Raw genomic sequence first — 20,981 nt, 5'->3', positions numbered from 1 at the left:
ATTCTTTCATAAATTTAAACACATACATATTAACATATTTGCAAGATATTTCATTAGGCACACACTTCATAGCCCTCACTAAAAAGTGCAAAAATCACTCTGTAACCATGTTTTAGGACCACTACATTTAACATCACAGAAATTTACCCAAATTTAACATTTACCTGTTTGTTTCTTCCAGGCAATGAAGAAACAAGCTGGAAAATGGCAACTCGGCCTGAGGCTGTACCAATAGCAACAAGATCATCAAAACAGCTCAACAACTTTACAACAGTAATAGATTCAGACTTCCCCTGTTGAGAAGGGAGGCAGAAAAGTTGGCAAATTAGTAAAACAACTTTTCCTGAGGAAAAATCTGAACATTCTATTTTCAAACAGCTCCTGAAAAAGCTGTGATAAATCTTCTATAACAAAACAAGGCACAAAATGTAGTATTTACCTCAAAATTATATTTTTTCATCTGGTTTAGGCGTCTGCAGTAGAGATAAAGCATCCCAATGCTACTGCCTACAGCAATGTAGTCCCCATTGGTATCAAGTGCTGTGAGGTACACCACAATGGAGCGAAATCCTTTTTGGACTTTTGTAGGAATGGCATTGAGGAGATAATACAAGGGGCAAAACTCCTTAAATGTAACTGGTGAAGCCACAGAAGCCATGGCAAAAGTTGGTATCAGCAGCTTGTGACCTGGAATATACACATCTGGTTCACAGTCGAAAGTAAACTGAAAAACATGAAGCAACTTATTAACATTTCCTCTTTTCAAAGGAGTTACCAAAAGTTAGTTAAAAGGTAGGTACTGCATAAGGAAAATAACATTCGTAGTGTACAAGCAACAGCCAAGTAAAAGAGAAATTCTCACGTTGGCACCAACTGTTCAACAGACCAAAACATTTCACTTCAAACTCAGCCAGTCATATCAGTATCAAACTAGGTACCTTGAATTTATTTATCTGTTCAATGTATGTGCCACCCATCCCAGCAAAGGCAGCTCACAATAAGAAAACAGAATAACTTAAAAACAGGATAGTGACAGGAGGACCAAAACAACTTAAAAGGGAACTAGAACATCAAGATAAAACAACAGCTCACCCTAGTTTTGTCTGGTAAATGCTAACTAAACAGAAAGTTACTACAATATTTCCAGAAGATGTCCAGACTCAGGATCTGGTGGGCTTCAAGCAAGAGGGACCTCTGGAGGCGAGGGCCAGCAGCCAAGAACAATCTCCCACCAGTTTTTGCCAAGCAAACTTGGCATACTGATGGTACTTGCAGGAGGTTGCTCCTGGCTGACCTTAGGAATTGCGATGAAACGCAAGAGAGACGGTTGTCCCTTAGGTGTCCAGGGCCCAGACTGTATCCAGGCTCAAACACAACATTTCATTCTCAACAGACAGAAAAGCATAAACTGGCTGTATAGAATACATTCCTATCTGGGACTTGAAAAAAAATTAAAATGGATCAATTTCAACAAACATGATTCGCATTGTATGACACCAAAAAAAATCATAATTGGAAAACCCCTATCTGTTAACATTGGGTTCAATCAAGAGAGTGCTGAGAGCTCTCAGTTTCCAGTTGCAACATAACAGGACACTTGGCAACTTGTAAAATAGACCTTTTTACTCTACCATGGTATCTTTTATGCCCAAATTCTTAAATCTTCCTCGAGATTGAAATAAGATAGGAAAGACCACAGTTTAGATGTGTATCTAATAGTTTGCAATTAAACATGAATATTTGTTTTTTACAATAATTATGTAGACAATGCAAAAGACAAGAAACTCAGTTTGACAGCCACATGTAGATATTCCTTTGGGGAAAAATGGGAAAGTCCTAAATAAGGTATACATAAGAAGAGTGAGGTAGGTAGCTGTGGTAGTCTGACACTAGGCAGAAGGCAAGGCAGGGTGACACCAGGCTGAAACTAACTCATTCAAAGAGGTGAGCTTTGGAGACTACAGCCTACTTGTATCGAATGATACAGCAGACTGTAGCCAATGAAAGCTCATGACTCCGAATGAGTTAGTTTATAAAGTGTCAGTCACCCTGTCCTGCCTTCTGCTAAGAATTTCCTGTTACAGTTAACTGGTTAATGTCATAGTGAGGAAAGAGGCATTCAGTACACAAGAAACGTGTGAGAGACGGTGGTATCTTCTCAGCAATATAGCAAAGAAAAGCCACAGTCTGCTTTTCTTGAGGATAAAAATGTAATAGGATCTCATTGTAATAATGGTTTCAGAAAACAGAGGGAAAGGCATTCCCCCTCATCAAGGGGCATACAAAGATATGAAACGATGCAATTACAGACTGAAAACTCTTTCATTATGGGATCACAACCTTGACATGACCCTGTTGAGGCAGCAGCTATTTTCCACCTACAGGATGTTAAAAGACAGGAAGGAACTGAGAAGCTTGCCCTTTTTTAACTTCATTAGATCAGGGACTAGTTTGATTAATAAAACAGACTTCATGCAATTAAAAATAACTGCAGTTTTCAGAACCATGGACTTGAATTTCTAGAGAGTTAAAAGCAAACCCAAAATTACAACTGTGAAACTCAAAGTGCAGTAAGCAGTTCAAATTAGAGAGCTAAAAACAACAACAAAAACTAGATTTTAAAAAGTTAGGAATACTTCTAAAACGAGGGTAGGCAAAATGTGGCCCATGGGCCAGATGCGGCCTGCCAGGCCATTCTATCCGACCTGTGGGGCCCCTAACAATTTTAGAAAATTAATATTTATCTGCCCTGGGCTGCCTGTCATGTGGCCCTCGATGGCTTGCCAAAACTCAGTAAGCAGCCCTCCACCCAAAATAATTGCCAGCCCTTGTTCTAAATCTTTAACTATTCTATGAAGCAATTTTGTTATCATGACTGTATGCTATGTACTTGATTGTTTATATATATTTTTTGAGGAAAGGAAATATGGTTTGTTTGGAAACACCATGCACAGTTTACAGTTTATGCATCCTTCCCAGTTTTAATATCTCCATTGTAGTGAATAGCTCAGGTCTCTGTTTTCAAACTGTTGCATCATTTAGTTTCCAACAGATTTCAGTGCATCACCTTTTGTCCCTGCAACACTTGCTTTCAACAGACAGCCCTCGGGGGATTCAAGAGAATGACTTACAAGATCCCCTTGGCAACTGAGTCTGACAGTGCCCTAAATTAGATGGAACAGTATTAGTCAGAGTTGAAAGACTGGGCCCAAAATTTGACCTACGCACTGCCAACTGGGAGGGATCTACCTCAGTTGTTCTGCAACTAGTTTACTGTTTAGCAGAGGTTACCTAGAAAATATGTGACAATGTACAGATAGTGCATGGTACCCTGCTGCACCCGCACCATGGGGCAGCTGCCACACAGGTACAAAACAGAGCGGGGGGGTGATCCCCACTGCCCCATGCTGTGTGGGGGGGCTCTGCCACAAGTACCCAGAGGCCCCAGTCACCACTCCTGCAGCTGGTCAGTGTGGGGCTTTTTTTTTTTTTTTTTTTGTAAAGTGCCAGGAGGCTGGGGCCAGGCAAGGCAGCCATGGGGGCTTCGCCCACATTTCCTCTGGCTGTGCCTGCCTCTTTCCTGGCAGATGTGGGGCTATGCCCTGCTGCCACTTGCCCAGCTGGTGCAGGAGGGGGCACGATGCAGGTGCAGCTCACTCCAGGCAGCAGCAAGGCATAGCCCCACCTCCCAGCACTGCCCTGCCCTGCCCACATCAGCACTGGGAGCAGAGGTTCTGCCCTGCCGCTGCTTGCCAGCCAGCACGGGAAGCACAAGATGCGGGCACGGCAGCGCTGGGAGTAGGGGCTACGCCCTGCTGTCACTTGCCCCCTTCTGCCAGAAGTGAGCTGCACCTGCATCCTGTGTGCCCCGCACCAGCTGGGCAAGCGGCAACAAGGCAAAGCCCCCACTCCCAACGCTGCCACACCCGCCCCCTGCCTCCCTCCCTACCCCAGCTGGGCAGCTTGTCCCAGCCCCAACCCCAATACCTCCCTCCACCCTCCCCCAACCCAACAGATTTATCAGCTGCCTGTTTAGTTTATGGTTGAATCTCCAAATCAGCCGAATCTTTTTTGAAGCTTTTCCGAATCGATTCAGATGTTTCGAATCAATTCAGAGCTTTTACTTGGTCTCCTGATTTGATTCAGATTCAGAGATTCGGTCCCCAAATCAAGCCAAACTCCTCTGAATCAAATCTGCTACCGAAGCTTCGCACAGCCATAACGCCGCCAAATGATTTGGAAACATCTGAAACCCCAGGGTAGAGGATGTTTACTGGTAGTATGGCCACCTACGGTTCTTGAATGATTCATGGATTTGGAATTGATTTGGCTGATGTGGCTTTTTTTGGTCACAAAAAAATTTCCTTAAAAAAAAAAAAAGAACCCGTGTGCACTGCACAGGGGGCTGGCACGGGTTGCACGCTTCATGCAGTGCCTAGCTTAACTGGCCCTGCATGCCGGCTTCGGTGCCTCCTGATCCAGACCAGCTCCAGAACCAGTGCTCAGGCAAGTCTGGTGTGAGCACCACATGCAGTGCATACTCCAGACTGCCCTCCCGTGCTGCATGCAGCACTGCATCCAGGCAGTGTTTGGGACTGTCTCTGCACAGTCAGTCTGAGACCCAAGGGTTGGGTTATAGGGCCCCACAGGCTGTATGTCTGACACCCCTGGACTATGAAGTACGACAGACTCAGCCAAACAATTTAAATGTACAATCCCTTGCTCTAGATCTCTAAAGTCCATTCTCCCTTTTTTTGCCAAGTTCTAATGCTCTGGTATTTGCCTTCAGGCCTTGTCATCTTCACTATCGAGGCTGTCTGTCATCAGTTTACACCAAATTCTGCTTTTCAAGACTCTTGTTTACTATTTAAGCATAAAGCTCTCCAACCTGAAGGGCTCTGCTGGTTTCCTGTCTATTTGTCCTCAACCTCAAAGCTATCTACTTCTGCCCACATTTCAGCTCTCATCAGTTGTAACCCTCAACTTCTGCTCTCTACTCTCCCCGTGTTTTCAGCACTGTGCGTCTTCCCTGCCATTCACTATTTCAATTGTTTCTCACCCTGCACCAGCCTGAGGGCAGGAACCACTTTGCTCCTCTTGTGCACCAAATGATTTTGCATGCCTCAAAATTCACTCTCTTGGCTTAGCTTCCATCATTAATTCTCATTTCCATCCTGACAGTTTGAGGCCAACTACTAAAATATAGTAATTCAGAAATTAGTTATGAAAACCATTGATATAACATGAAGAGTTATGGCTCCTTTTCCCATCCAACATCACCTGTATTTCGCTCTGAAATGGGTCTTTAGGTAAATTACCTGGATCAAAAGGTCTTAGGGCAGAACTGCAGATTCAGACCTGCTGAAGTTAATGGGAATTTTACCATACATTTCAATAGGGCTCATGATTTCACCCTGACTTTTATTAGTCCTCATAGCACCTATATGCTATTTTCATATAGTATCACTTGTGAAATCACATGTGATACTATATGGAAATAGCATTTTGCTTTATATCATTGTCAAAAGATTTTCACATACACTCAAACATTAACACCATTTGTCACAATCTACGGGGCTGGATCCTGAATTTTGTACTTCCGTAAGCACCTCCATTAACTTCACTGACTCTACCTTTGAAGTAAGGATTGGTCTATAAGTGAGTATTAGCAAGTTTGGATACTGCATAAACAGAAGTAAAGTAGTCATACAGAAGCAAACAGAAGCACAGAAGTCATAATTTATATTATGCCAGAGGCAAAGATTTCTTAGGGTGATATATTTTATTGGATCAATTAAATAGTTGGTATAAAGTTGGACAAGCTTTCAAATGCAAGAGTTAAGGAAGAATGTCTTGCATTCAAAAACTTGTCCAACATTATCCCAACTACATAGGTAGTCCAATAAAAAGATCTCACCCTAAGAAATTCTTGCCTAATTTCTGAACCATTACAGCTTCATCACTCTTGCCCTACTCTAATTTATGTTATTAATTGATAATATGCACCTGCAATTCTTGGGTAGAGCAGAGATGATAATTACACTGAAATGTTTGTACTGATCGCCTTTTAACACCCTGGCAAAGTGGTTGGATATTTTTATCCCACTTCACAAAGTCAGAAACTGACACAGGCTCTCACTGCATAAACTGTTCCACTTGAAGAAACCCTGTGATGCTGACTGCCTGTGTAGATTCAAGGGTGTACTTGCTTGGAACAACTTGCAGGATCTGGGTCCTAAGTGAATTGACAGGCAAATAAAGCAAGAACTTAAATTAGGGAAACCTGTCTGACCCCTATTGTTTGGGAAGACATGTTGGGAGGGAAGGGGCTGTTTTCTTTTAATGTAAAAAGGATGCTGCCCATATAGGGATGTCATTCTTAATCCTTTACATGCTTTCCAACCTGCACCCAAGAGGACTAAAGCACTTTTCAAAAGTGAAAACTACTATTTGCAATCATCTATTTGTACAACAAAAAAGTTTGATCAGTTTTGCTTTCAAGCAGACCCCAAAGTAAAAATTATTTACATTAGCTCTCAGACACAACACAGACTCTAGTACTGTTTGTGTGTTTCCAACAGCACCTGGGAAAACCCATAAATCAAAGCAAAAAATGCATTTATTTGAAATAAATAAAGTATTTCTATTTGTTGGGTTCTATGAAATACAATGAGCCTGAATCTTCACTTACACCTCATGTATGCAGTTACTGGCAGCTGCAAAGTGAATGCAAAGATGTATAAACAATTACAAGAAAAAAATCAAAATGGACTTTGCACAATCACAAACATAACAGCTAAGGAGAATCAGACTTTGAACCTATGTGGACTACTAAACCACTAAGTAGTATGTATGACAAAGTCTGTGTGCCATGCATAGGCCCCCTCTTTCTACTGAGAGGACTTCTGTATCTATTTTTCTTCTCTTCATTATTCAAAATGGTTGGTTTAATCTACTTTCCTGGACTGACACTAGAATTGGACCTGCATGTTTGGTAATGTCAACAAATGCTCAAGAACAGCAGCTGGCAACATTTGGGAACTGCAACCAAACAACCCAACTCAGACCCAAATTGGGCCGGTGTTCCATCGTGGCCATCATCACTTCTCCTTGCTTCTTGGTTATAGCACAGGTGTAGCTTCTCACTGCTAGCACTAGCACTGGCAAAGCCCTCCAACTCTGTGGGCCAGATCCAGTGGCTCTGTGGCACAGATCCAGCCCATGGGCTGTGTTGCCAACCCCTGCTCAAGAAAATGATTTTCATGTAGAGGAAATCAGGTCACACTACAGATTAGGTAGTATGCTAGTGTTTTATGATACACCACAGACTCCCATGAAGAAGTGAGACTCCAGACTCTTCAATCCACAAAAACCACAATTAGCTTTTCTAGACACAACTTTGTGAAAAGGCACCGCTCTCCTTATCAAGTCTCAGGATGGAGAACATGACTCAAAACTTGCAGGAAAGAGAAAGAAAATGGTGGGGATACCAGACTTGGACTTGGGGGATGAGGCTTCAATTTCAGACTCTCCCACAAACTTTGTGTGTGATCAAATAAGTTTGCTATATCTCACTGTGCATCTGCTTCTTCTTTCTAGTACAAAGAGTATTTTCTTTTTCTTACCTTTTCCTGACTTGCCTTTTTAAATAAATTTAAGGTCTTTACAGGAGGGATGAACTCATATGACTTTGCCCAGCACCTATACAACGGATTCTGATCTCAGTTGAAATCGCCAAGCAAATGGTTCTCAACTGTTTCAGAGCAAAGGGCACCTCTCCATCAATTTTTTTGAATATGTGGCACCCTTGGTTGAGAACCCCTATTGGTGCTTCCTCAACTTACCTCAGTATTTCTCAATTGGGTGATGCTGCCTCCAGTTAGAACTGTCCCATACACATGCTGCAGAGGCAGACCAGGATTGGCTGTGACATGTGCACATGCTCCTCCTGCATTAGAATTCTTTGATATCCCTAAAGCAGACAGAGCTGGCTTAAACTGTAGCCCTACCTGGTCCAGACCCTCATCCCTCACTCTTCTCCCAGAAAGAGGTGAGCACATGGTACCTCAATCGAGAACCACTCCTCTAAGTACTGTAACAAAAAATGCAACTTGCAAACCTACCTCCACTTAGTTATTTTCCAGTTAGGCACTTAGTTTGTTTTAATCTGCAGTTTATATTCCATTAAAATACTTCAGAATGAGACTGTAACATCAAGTAAACTGCCTATTAACAACAACAAACAACAAAAATTTCACCTTCTATTACAAACTCAAGATGACTGTACATTTTCCATTATTACTGGTATTTAAATGGAATCCAAGATTGGCCAAAGTTGTTTTTTGATATTTTGGATTCATGGCTAGCAAGCTGAAAGATATTGTCACACAATATAAAATGTTTACTGTGGAGGAATTTTAAGCAGCCGCTTCTGCATCCAGAGCCAAAGAACATTCCACACTTAAAACAATGTTCTAGAAAACCAAGAAGGCCTAGAAATACCAGTCTGCTACAAAAATTAAACACTCGCATTTGCAGAGCCAATGCCTCAAATAACAAACCACAGTGTTGTTCAACATCACAAAAATGTTACCTAGGGGCGGATCCAGGAATGCACTGGTGCACTTGCACCTCCCTTTGATTCCTGCTCCGTGCAAAGTTTAAAACCAACTGCCTGATAATGACAGCAGCATTACTAGTCAGGCAGCACTGAGGGAGTCACTTGACTTCATGGCTCCTTGTCATCTACCTGCTCCCCTCTAAAATTTTCATTCCACAGGTGTTAATGACCTTCTCCTTTTTAATGGTCTTGATCAGCATTTCTCAACCAGTGGATCACGCCCCAAAAGTGGGTTACAAGAATATTTGAAAGGGTTGCAAGGAAGTCCCAGAAAAACCCATGGAAGTGCAGGTTTCCCCTTGCAGGCTGGCAGTGTTCCAGCCCGCTAGCACTGCTTGGAATATATGGAGGCAGCAGGTGCACATGCACCTGCGTGCACAGATGCACATGGCCAGCATACCACAAGGCTAGGTCATGGGAGCAGCCCCAGCAGCTGGACACAGGTAAGTGTAGGAGAAGTGAGACATGGAAGTCCAGGGCACTGTCCAGAGGGCTGGGGTGTGTGCGATCACACATGCATGTGTGTGCATGCCACAGGCACTGAGGATGGTAGCCAGAGGTGGGGCTGTGGCATGGCAGGGGGAGCGGCAAGGAAAGGGCACCTGGGCCTTCAGCAGGGGAAGGAGGCGGGGGTGGTTCTTCACAGCGGGGACCTGCGTGCCTGGGCGGACAGCACAGGGCCATTGACCATATACATACTCACTGCTCACACTCTGGCCCAAGTAGGATGGGGGCAGCTGGGGGCCCCTGCAGCAGGGCTGGGGGGTAAAGGACTATGGACTGGGAGTGAAGGACACCAGCATGGCCCAGAGGGGAGGGGCGCTGGCAGGGGAATTTGGGTCAGGCATTGGCAGGGCCAGAGGGGTATGGGCTGCTTGGGATAAGCCATCTATCTTAGCAAATTGGTCCCAGAATGAATAAGGTTGAGAACCACTGGTCTTGATGTTACACTAATCAAGCTATCCTTTGTTCTGCAATTCTATTGTATGTTCACTGCTCCTGGTACTGAAGTGCCTATTTCACAGCCCTGCAGATGCTTTTTAACTCATTCCAATTAAGTGTGATTTGTTTTTGCTTCAATCTTAAACTGAATAACACAGCCCTAGTCCCCTAGCATATTAGCAAAGCTTCTAGTTTATTTTTAACTGGAAAAAAACAGATGTTGTTTTATATGTGATGATGCACCTGACCCTCTGCACCCCGCTTTTCAAAATTTTAGGTCTGCCTATGACAATACCCATTCTCAGCAAACCCCCCCAGCATGCCTAGACCCAGATCACAGATATAAAAGGCCAGTCTGTGTACCTATCCTTTCATCCAACCTTCTTTCATTTGCAGACCCCTAAAAAATGTTGAATGGAGGTAGGGAGTGGGACCCCTTTGAATTAAGTGTGGGTATTCACACACTTTTAATTGATCAAAGTCATCTTTTATGGACCCCTTAGACATAGTCTGTGGATCCCCAGGAATCCGCAGACCACAGACTTAAAATCACCAGCCTGCAGTGTTGTCATCTACAACAATTCTACATTCATCCTTGAACCAAGAAACCAGCCACTTTTACAATATGTGTTTCCAGGCCTTCTCTTACTAGCATGCAAGAAAATTGCTGTGCAAGGCTTCAACTATGCTGTGCTACATGTTACGCAATTAAATGGTTAATTGCACAATAGATTTAGACTGGCCACACATGCAAAGTGAGACTGGCCACAAGTGCAAAGTAACTGTCACATGATAAAAATGACTATAAAAATGGCAACATAAAGGTAGTGCTTGAGGCCCCTGCTATAGGGTACATATTATGCAATTAACTGGTTAATCTCACAATAAATTTAGACTGGCCACAAAAGCAAAGCAACTGTCACACAATAAAAATTACTAGCCAGCTCTGAAAAGAGCCAGTCTGATATAAAATCTGTATTTGAAAATGCATGACAGCTCTAGAGCTGGGTTCTATCCAGCTTTCATATGAACATGTAGCAGGGCCTGTACTGGCACACAAGATAGCTGTCATACAAGACTGACTTATAGCCCCCTCCTATGTTACATATATTACGCAATTTATTGGTGAACTCTGCAATACATTTAGACTGGCCACCTGCAAAGTAATTATCATGTGATAAAATAACTAGCTAGCTCTTAAAATGATTAGCCAGCTCTAAAAATCACCAACCAGCAATAAAGTTAGTGCTTGAGGCACCTACTACACAATGCATATGCTATGCAACTGAGTGGCAAATTGCACAATAAACATAGACTGGCCACATATACAAAGTAACAATTACATGAGAAAAAGGAGACACCAACTCTAAAAAGAGCCAACCCAGTCCAAAGTTAGTGCTTAAAAATATGTGACAACTCTCAGGGCATCTTTCCACATGCTCTGGGGGTGGGGGCACTTTAATCAGAGTGACACCAAGAGTTGCTCGAATTAAACACCTGCAACAGCTCATGTATTCAGTGTCCTGCACTTCAAAACGGCAGTGGAGGCACTTTAACTCGTTGAGTGAGCTTTAGTTGAAGTGCCCCCACCTCCATTCTGAAGCATGGGGACACTGAATTCATGAGACACAAAGGCTGTCGGAGCGCGCTAATTAGCATGACTTGAATTGAGTCTGCTCTGAGGTGCTGTAACTATAGTGAGTCGGAGCCGTGTCCCTGCACCCCCTGGAGCTGGCTTCTGCCCAGTCTCCATCGCAAGGTGTGGCAGGGGCAAGGGCCCCAGCACACACGCAACCACCCCCCTGAGGTGGCCTGACAAAAACAGTGGTGGCCTTAGGGCTGCTGGGGCCCTGGTCAAGCGAGTCATTTGGGGCCCCTTAGAGGCTTAATTTTGATGACCTATAAGCAAGTCAGACATTTTCAATCTTACTTTGCCCTATCCATGAAACTGCAACGAAAGTATCTTAATACCTTAGTGATGATACAAATATTCAGCATCATTAATTTTTATTTTTATAAAGTGTGGGGGCCCGACCGATGAAGACCATCCTGCATTCGAAGGCTCATCGAACTTGATGCCAGCTCCGCAGTGGGTCTGCTCAAAGCGATCACCCTATGAAGCCCTTCCTTGTGTTCTGCAGCATTACTGGACCCTCACGGTCACTACGCTGCCGGCTCTGCACGACAACAGCGCCCTGGGCGTGCGCAGCCCACCCTCACCCACAGCTTCCCCCCTCAAGCGGCTCAACCCCCGCAGGGGCCAGCCCGGCCCGCTCCTTGCCCCCCTGCCTCGGCCAGGCGGGTGCTGAGCACCCCGGGACCAGCACGGGCCGGCCCGGGCGCTGGCAGGGCCCCGCGGCCGCGGCCCCGGCCCCTCGGGAGCCCCCAGCTCGGCTCCGCCGCGCGGCCGGGACAGCAGGTGCGGGGCGATGCCCGAGACCCTCCCGCCCCCCGAGCCAGCGCCCAGCGGAGGCGCCGCCGCCGCACTCACCTCAGCGCGGGGCCCGGCGGGGGCGGGGGTAGGGCGGGGTCGACAGTGAACAGCAGCCGCAGCCGCAGCTGCGCCGCTCCGAGCCGCGGCCGCTGGGGGGCGGGGCTGGGGGGCGGACGTGAGCTCACTTCCGGGGCGGGTCATGGGCGGGCGGCGATGGCAGGTGAGAGTCGGGGGCTTCGCGCGGGCCGGGAGGAGGCGCTGCTGAGCGCCCCGGGACTTGTCTGGGGTGGGGGGAGGCCCCTGCTAGACGTTACATGTAGCGCGCGGTATAGCCACACGCTGCGGATTGCAGGTTGCGCCATGAATCCTGCACTGCACGTAGACCGGTCACACGTTACATTTACCATGCAGGTATGGGCGACTGGTGCCTCCCGAGTCTGGGGGGGCACCGGATTGCCGATGGTGGTGGGGGCACTTCTGGTTTCGCAGCTGGTGCTTCCAGGGGGTGCACAGCCTATCTCAGGGGGTGTACCCCCTACGTGTTGCCAGTGGTGCAGTGAATCACGTACTACACACAGACCAGCCACATGCTATTATTTGTATGTATTGCTCAGTGAACTGTGCAATCCTTGTAGACTGGCCACATGTGAAGTAATTGTTACAGGAGAAAAAAAAGGGACTAGCTGGCTCTAAAAAAGTGCTAAGTTGCAACAGTTAGTGCTAGTGTCAGCTCTACAGCTGGTTGCTGCCCAGCTTTCAGGGGAATGTGCAGCAGGGCCCCATGTTGGTAGCGAGGGTATCTGCCCACAATTGTTGCTGGTCCTGTAGCAATTGCCAATTCCCACCCCTTGATTTATAGCAGATCTACAATGGTGAAAAGGGGGGTGAAGAGGGAGAGGTGCATCATCACATAAAAAGATCACACATTTTTCTCCATGAAAAATAAACTAGAAGCTTTATTCATCCACTAGGGACCTAGGGGTGCATTATTCACTTTAAAATTGAAGCAGAAACAAGTAAAGTCAAACTTCATTGGAATGAGTCTACGCTGGTGGACCATGAAGACTATTAAAAAGAAGAGAGGGTCATTAACACCTGTGGAATGAAGAGTTTAGAAAGGATCAGGTAGATTATAATGAGTCATGAAATCAAGTGACTCCCTCAGCTGCCTGACTAAAAATGCTGCTGGCATGGCCAGGAAGTTGGTTTTAAATTTTCAGTACATCAGGAATCAAAAGGAGCACAGATGCACCAGTGTACATCCTCCTGGATCTGCCCCTGCCCTTACCCCTATGATTTTCTGTATAAAAGTGGGAAACCCCCCCTATTCTAAGAAATTGAGCATCAGCCCACAAAGCATGTGCCCTCTCTTTATATCTTATCTAGTTTATAGGGTGTATCTCTACCTTGCCTTCTGACTGACTTCAGACCAACATGGTTCTCACTACCTCTCTCTTAAATTACTGCCATTCTGCTAAATTGTTTCATTTTCTCAGCTGTCACCAAGGGAGAAGCAGAGAAAACATCACATGGACACGTGCAACTATGATCACCAGGTGGAGCAGCACTTCAGTTCCTTGTCACAAGTTTTAAAGCTGCTTTTTCTTTCCTTTTTAAATAGCAAAGAGCCCTGCAGTTGTGACTCCCAAAAGACCTGTCTTATCTGTTAGCGCAAGGAAAATTAAGGATAATGCAGCAGATTGGCATAATTTAATGATGAAATGGGAGAGCTTGAATGATAAGGGTTTCACGGCTGCCAACAAAATTGTGAACCTGAAAATTAGCACACAGTGAGTATTTACACACAGTGAGTATGGCAAAATATGGCATATGGGCCAGATCTGGCTTGCCAAGGGATTTTATCTGACCTGCAGCAGGTCCCTTGGCCCTGCCCAGCCCAGAAGCGAAGGACAGCCCAGCCATGGCACGTGCAGCTAGTCCCACTGCTCCCAGGTACAGAGCAGGGGCAGCATGGCAGCCAAACTGCTTCTCAGGAGCAGCCCCTTTTGACTGCTGCCACTAGCATCTCCACTGCTGCCAGAGCCGACCCCGCTGCCCAGGCAACTCTGGCCCATTTGCCCTGCAGCCACCACCAGGTGCACGAGGGAGCAGGAGGGCAGAGCATCCATGAAGACTGGCTGGGAGCCCTGTGGGCAAGATATGGCCCACCAGGAAGGTAGGATGGGACAACAGGGAGCAGATCATGGCTCTGTCCTAGGCCCCAGCCCTGTGCTGTCACTGCCTTGGGATCTTGGCCCCCCACCTGTCCCACTCCCGGACACTGCTCCCTGCCTGTACAAGTGTGCCCTGCCTGCAGGGGTCCTGGCTGATCTTCATGGAGATCCCACCTGCCTGCTCTGTCCAACACCCCCAGTGGTAGGTGCAGGGTGGATGTACCCCAGCCAGATAGTATCAATTGACCCCTTGTGCTGCACTAGGTCAGCACCTCCCCCCCAATCTCCCTCCCCAGCCCACAATAGTTTATCCAAGTTCCTAAAGTGACCCTCCAGCCAAAATAATTGCCCATCCCTGTTTTAGGGCATAAGTTAACCTATTACTAATGGGGTTTAGAAAGTAACTTTCACTATAAACAGATTATTTCATTACTGCCTAATGTAGGCTTCTCATCTCTTCCTGAGTCATCTGGTGCTAATCTGTGTTAGATGGTAGCCTGAAGAAATCACTCATTGGTTCCCTTATTGGTCACAAAAGGGGCTTGTAGGAATGCAGGCCTCAGAATTGTGGAGAACAGCATGGATTTTAAATTCTTAGCATTCTGAGTAAAGGTGTGCAGAGGTATTCACGCTGATACATGATTTTGTATAGATTTAAAAATAACAGGCTGGAGATTGAATGTGAGAACCCTACTCAAGACTCTGGAAAACTGTCTCCTCACTATAATGAAGAATTGGAGATGTATTGTACAGAATTACTTGAGATATTGGAAAACATGGTAATGTTTATTTGTTATTCTTCCATACTGTGTATTCCTCATTCTTATTTATTTATTCAATTTATATGCTGTCCTTTCCAACAAGGGCTCAGGGCAGTTTAGAGCAGGAGAACAGAACAATTTATAAAACAGGCAAGTGACAAGAGAACAAAGCAATGTAAAAGGAGACCTAGAATAATCAACATAAAATAGAGACCCACTAAGCCAGAGGTGGCCGCCTTGTGGCATGTGTGCTATAAGTGGCATGGGCAGCCTCTGTGTAGCACACAGCAGATCAGCAAGGGGCCAGGCAGTACAGCAGCAGATAGGTCAGGAAGCAAAAAGCAGAGCAATAAATCAGGCAGGGAGCACAGAATAGGGAACAAAAAGCAGAGGAAACCAGACTGGGCAGAGGAACAGTATCAGAGTGGCACTTAGGGAGGGATGCTGGACTAGTTTTGTGGCACTTCTGCTGAAAGGGTTGGTCCCCACTGCACCAAGCAATACCCCAGCCTAGTTTTGTTTGCTGGATGCCTGCCCAAGTAGCTTTAGAAAGATATCCAGGCTTGGGCTCCAGTTGGGCCTCAAGAGGGAGAGTGTTCCAGAGCTGGGGAGCAAGAACCACCTTGTGAGGCTATTGCTGACAAGCTGGTTAGTCTGAAATATGTACTGAAGTGAGGCAAATATGCCTTACTTTCATAATACTCCTAACTGATTTATCGTAAGTACCATGCACTATGTTTATCAGATTGATTTACAAGTTTTAAGACCTGATTTTACATCTATCTTCTGGCTCCCAACCTACTCTTGCTTTTTAGTGAAATCTAAATGTTATTGTGCAAAAACAACCCTGTCTCCAAATTGTATACATCTCTTCTATCACCATAAATTTTCCAAGTACTTAAGAAAAAATAAGCATGGCATTAGAAAGAGCACAGAATGCTTTAGTAAGTTGGGCCTGGGAATCCATGTCCTCCCAAGATTTTTGGAAAGAGTAGGAACACAATATCTGACACGCTCAGTGCAGGAGTTCACAGCTTCAGAGTGTTGTATGACTTTAAAATAAAGGAAACAGTGGAGTTTTTTTTAAAACTACTGACTTGGCAAAAGGGACAGGAATAATTCTGTGAACAACACAATTTATTCTAAGTGTTAAGTCTTAATCAAAATAACTTTCATAGCCCGTAGTCATTAGGAAGAATGTTTATTTTAAAAGATTTTAGTATGCTGTTAAGATTAATTTCTGTTTAAACTGGATAGAATTCTAATGATTCCCCATTCCTCATAAGCTTGATCTTCTAGAGAAAGCCATAGGGATTCTTTTCTTTCTTAGCATGAGTTACTGTCATGATTCAGTCCATTACATGCCCCTGAGGTAAGCTATTAACTCTAATGTAACCCTCTTGAGCAATGAGGGTCTAAGCTAGTGGTGAATTAGACAATGCATGTAGTTACTGGACACGTTTTAGTTTCCACCATTTATGATTGTATGAACTTCATTTAGGGGCTTATAGCATGATTTTGACACTCATGTTTCAACATAAGATGCTGCTGCCAAATTCAGTTACTTTTTTAACGAGAGTTACCACAGATAATGCAGCTATTAATTCCCTCTTGCATTTCTAATCCATGAAGAATACTATAGATAAATGCCCACGTTGCATTAGAAAAAATTAGTCCCCTTATTGACAGTCTCGGAAGTCAGTAGAAGATTGAAATGGCATACAGACTGGACTGCTTTCCTTATGCCTAGATATGGCTCATCCAAATCAAACAAAGCATATTGGCAGGGTAGCCTGGATAAGATCTGCACTTCTTGTGCCTTGACTGTACTCATTCTGTAAGAAAAAGCCATTTTCATGCAGAGTCCAACACTTTTCAGCACTGCTACATTCTTAGAAAGAAAAACAATGAAAAGAGAGAGAGATTTGCAAACTTTCCATATGGAGAACTTGGATTTAATATACAGAAAAAGAGAACTAGGGATAAGTGAGGCATTCCTCATCCATTCAAAGCTTTTGCCTTTGGAGGCTTGTCTAAGTATATCCTAGCCATGCAGCTAGGCCAAAAAAACCATCACTTACAAAATTCCTCGTCTCTTGCATAGTTCCTGGATCATCTGGCTATGATTATAGTTCTAATACTACCAATTACAGATAAAGAAATATTCAAAGTATGAACAAGCAGCATGTGCAGGGTTGGAAATCTGTATGTAAATATCACTATTTCCTTGTACTTGTAGCCAGCAAAAGTGAATTAGAAATATCAAGACTGGATGGGGTTTTCACAAGTGTTTTGGAAATTCAGTAACAGCTAATGAATCTGCTGTAGCATAAAACGCCTCAAACATTACTTAACTAAACTCTCATCTGTCAGAAAAAAATACAACTGAAAATGGAAAAACTGACTTCAACTACAAAAGGAGTCTGTGACTTGGAAACGTACCACTCTGGGGATGGAAACTGCAAGGCACCCCTCTTTCACACATGGCCCACTTTGTATTTCTGTAAGTAGAAAAGCCATATTTTTTAAAAAGTACTTGTGAGTTTTGTCCAAGGGCAACGTAAACTGAAAAACTAAGTTCAGAATTGACAAAACCTATTAACTTTTTTCTTGATAAGATCAACTTTGCCTCTTATAAAAAGGGAAAGCCTGCCTCTTTTTCTAATTAATAAATGACTGTACAAATTAACTCGTCTCAAATACACACACACACACACACACACACACACACACACACACACACACACACACACACACACACACACACACACACACACACGACAAAACAATTACAGATATAGACACAGGGAAAGGTCACTGCTACCAGTTAGTCCCGCTTCAGAGAAGTTGTCTGGCAGCTTTAAGTCCTAGTCTACAGACCCATTTGTAGGATGGCACTTAAATGATCTCTCCATTTGGGAGAGGACAGCTGCACCATGGTTAGGTGTCAGATAGCCATTGAAAAGTTTTGAAAGGTCTTTGATCCTACAGTCAAAAATAATGTACATTTTTACCACTTCTGTAGGTGGTTTTGAGCCTCTGCTGTTAAGCTCTAGAGTGGAAAGAGGATTTATACCATGAAATAAGTGTGGTAGAAATGTATTAAATATTTGAACAATAAATTTTATACCTTATTCAGGGATGTTCAACTGCAGGCCCTGTGCAGCCCCCAAGGGGTTAAACTTCAGCTCCCAGCCTCCTGCTGCTGCAGGAATTTCTGGGCTCCCCTTTCAGCCAACCTCCACCTTCTGCTCCCTGCCTGCCTTTCTTTCTGAGGTAGAGCGGCACAGCTCACAGAGCCAAGGAATCCTACAGCTCAGGGGCACTGACATAACGCAGTTGTGAGGGGAAGGGCACCCATCACAAGACACAGCACAGGGATTCCCACACATCTTAGAGTCTAGGGCAGGGTTCGGCAACCTATGGCACACGCACCAAATGTGGCACATGGCATAGTTTTTATTGGCACGTGGGCTGGTTCCTGCCCCAAGGGGCGGAAAGAGGCATGCCCAGATTGACCAGCATATGGCTGCCCGAGAACAGTCTTGTGCTGCTGCCAACCCCTGCATTAGACTTGCCACTGCTGGACGCCAGCCCTGGAACACTGACCCCAGCCAGGTAAGTGCCCCTGACCCCAAGCTGGGGGCCATCTTTGCCCTAATGGCCCCGGCCCCAACCCTGTGTTGCTGGCTGGCAGGCCCCAGCCAGCACCACCGCTGCTGCGGGGCCTGTCCCTGGGCCTGGCCACATGCTGCCAGCAGTGCCAGCACCAGACCAGGGCTGTCAGCAGTGTTGGGATGGGGTCGGAGCTGGGGCTGCAGACCTGCATAGGCCCTGGCCCCTTCCTGGTGCTACAAACGGCCCTGGCCACATGCTGCCGGCGGGCCCAGCTGGCAGCCCTGCAGCCACTGGGCCATGGATGTTGGCAGTACTGGGATGAGGCCGGGGCCCAGGCCTGTGCACCTGCACAGGCCCTGGCCCTGACTGGCACTGCCACCACCCGCCTCAGCCCAGCGCCTGTCTGCAGTGCCGGGATGAGGCTGGGGCTCAGCCCCATCTTAGTGCTGCCGGTGGGTGGGCCCTGGCTGGTACCTCCACTGCTGCTGGTGCGCTAGGGCCATCAGCAGCACCAGGATGAGGCTGGGGCCCCATTCCAGTGCTGCAGGTGAGCCTGGCCCCAGCCACGTGCTGCTGGCGGGCCAGGCCCTGTCCCAGCCCCAGCCCAGCACTGCTGCTGGGCCAGGGCCATCGGCAGCGCCAGGACAAGGCTGGGGCCCGGGCCTGCGGATGTGCGCGGGCCCCAGCCCCATCTTGGCGCTGCAGATGGCCCTGCCGCTGGTCCCAGCTGCTACCAGGCTAGAGCCATGGACCTGTGCAGGCCCCCGGCCCCATCCCGACTGGGCCCCAGCCATGTGCTGCTGCCAGTGGGCTCGGCCCCAGTGCTGCTGCCAGTCCCGGGCCATTGGTAGTGTCAGGATAGGGCCAGAGCCCGCACAGGCCTGGGCACTGCAGACAGCCCTGGCAACCAGCTGGGGCTGGCCTGGGGCCAGGCCCCAGTGACAGTAGTGGTGCCAGCGGGCCTGGCCCCAGTCCTCACCACCACTGCAGGCCCCAGCACCATGCCACTGCCTGGTTGGGGCTGTCGGCAGCATCGGGACGGGGCCAGAGCTGGGGCTGTGGGGCCAGGCCCATGGACCCATACAGGACCCAGCCTCATCCTGGCACTGCCAAAGGCCCCGGCCACGTGCTGCTGGTGGGCTGTGGGCCCAGTGCCAGCCGCCACCACCACGAGCCCCAGCCCTGCATGGCCCCAGCCTCAGCCAAGTGCTGCTGCCGGCCCCATCCCGGCATGTGACAGCCCAGCTGCAGCCTCAGCCCCATGCTGCTATGGGGCCCAGCCCAGTGCTGCCAATGGGCCCTGGCCCCAGCTCTGCCCACAGCCCTATGCTGCCCACAGCCAGGCTCCAGCCCCAGTCCTATTGCCTGTAGGCCCCAGCCCCATGCTGCTGGGTGGCCGTGGCCCCACAGCCCCAGCTCCTTACTGCCACTGGGCCCTGGCCTCAGCCCCAGCCCCACTGCCCACGGCCCCAATGGGCGCAGTCTGCAGCTGGCCCAGGTTCGTGATAGTTGCTGATAACCATGGAGCCTGGGCTGCTCCCAGCAGCTGGCTGGGAGGTTGGAAGCCCTGCTGCAAGCAGCCCAGGCTCCATGGCTATCTACAGCTACCCAGAACCTGTTTTTCTGGCATGCTGGCACTCCGGCACCTTTGAAGGTAGGCATTGTGGGTTTTTCAGCACTCCAGCCAAAAAAACTTTGCCTACCCCTGATCTAGGGGCTGTGCAGCCCCTGGCCACTCACAAGTTGGATGGTCCTGCCTTAATCCATAGACATGTTGTTAACTGTTATAAAGATTAGGGTATTTGACTTGCACAGTGAAGAGGAAGCTTGTATACTTTTAGCAGCCAGCTTTTTTAAGAACAATTAGTATAGAACCAGTATTGATTTACTTACCTTTTCAGAGTTGCTGATGTAATCAGAAGAAGCATATGTTACTTTTTCAATCCATTTCAGATGAGACTTCTCTCAAGCTCTCTGAGATGTACAAGGAGGAACTACAGCTAAAGCAGACAATTGTGCAAGAGATTGCTCATACTGCTGATGAGGATCTTATGATGGTGTATTTATCATCATGGTTGTACCAGCCCTACATTGAGAACAGCAGCAAACTATTACTAGAAAGCATGTTGCTAGAAACAGGACACAGACCAATCTAGCATTTCAAATAAGATTTGCAAATCTTGTTTCTTGTGGAACAGCAACTGCAGCAGACCACAACATTAAGTACATTAGTATTTTAATAATTTCTAAAAAATATATTTTCCTCTAACTGTGTTTACTTGTTTTGTTTGTTGTTTACTTTGTTTTGCTTCTGTATGAAGTGACAAACTTTCTACTTACACCTAGCACTGATATCACAGTCCTTTTTGATGATCACAAATACATTTTCCCTCAACATTCCAGGTAGTGCAGGCAAACACCTTTATTTGCAT

At 46.5% G+C, this 20,981-nt stretch overlaps 2 protein-coding genes across 3 annotated transcripts in view; one reads left to right on the top strand and one right to left on the bottom strand.

Moving 5' to 3' along the window:
- The window catches only part of TECPR2 (tectonin beta-propeller repeat containing 2), a 66,842-nt gene extending 54,687 nt beyond the window's left edge, over nt 1-12,155 (bottom strand). For both annotated transcript variants that reach the window (XR_016440376.1, XM_090034063.1), the window contains exons 1-3: nt 12,054-12,155; nt 440-724; nt 165-293 (exon numbers count right to left, since the gene is read on the bottom strand). Coding sequence is in view for 1 of the 2 variants with exons in the window: in XM_090034063.1 (XP_089890189.1) it covers nt 165-293; nt 440-658 (348 nt within the window). In the remaining variant the exon portion in view is untranslated. The remainder of the gene's footprint in view (nt 1-164; nt 294-439; nt 725-12,053) is intronic.
- A 30-nt stretch (nt 12,156-12,185) lies between these two features.
- On the top strand, nt 12,186-20,827 carry CINP (cyclin dependent kinase 2 interacting protein). The gene is made up of 5 exons (XM_090034062.1): nt 12,186-12,216; nt 13,618-13,786; nt 14,823-14,949; nt 17,305-17,434; nt 20,503-20,827. Exons 1-5 carry the CDS (start codon nt 12,210-12,212, stop codon nt 20,703-20,705), a joined length of 636 nt encoding a protein of 211 aa, XP_089890188.1. The 5' UTR covers nt 12,186-12,209; the 3' UTR covers nt 20,706-20,827.
- Nucleotides 20,828-20,981: the final 154 nt, after the last annotated feature.

Source organism: Crocodylus siamensis, chromosome 2, assembly GCF_052110815.1.
Source record: "Crocodylus siamensis isolate JL-2025a chromosome 2, ASM5211081v1, whole genome shotgun sequence".
Classification (NCBI taxonomy): domain Eukaryota; kingdom Metazoa; phylum Chordata; order Crocodylia; family Crocodylidae; genus Crocodylus; species Crocodylus siamensis.
The sequence above is the reverse complement of the archived record's forward strand: the minus strand, read 5'-3'. Positions and strand labels throughout refer to the sequence as shown.

What these genes read in the sequence shown, in the direction of transcription:
- CINP (XM_090034062.1), top strand. An exon ending in AACCTGAAAATTAGCACACA is followed by an intron (nt 13,787 to 14,822) that starts GTGAGTATTTAC and finishes GATTTTGTATAG; the next exon opens with ATTTAAAAATAACAGGCTGG. An exon ending in TTGAGATATTGGAAAACATG is followed by an intron (nt 14,950 to 17,304) that starts GTAATGTTTATT and finishes CTCATCTGTCAG; the next exon opens with AAAAAAATACAACTGAAAAT.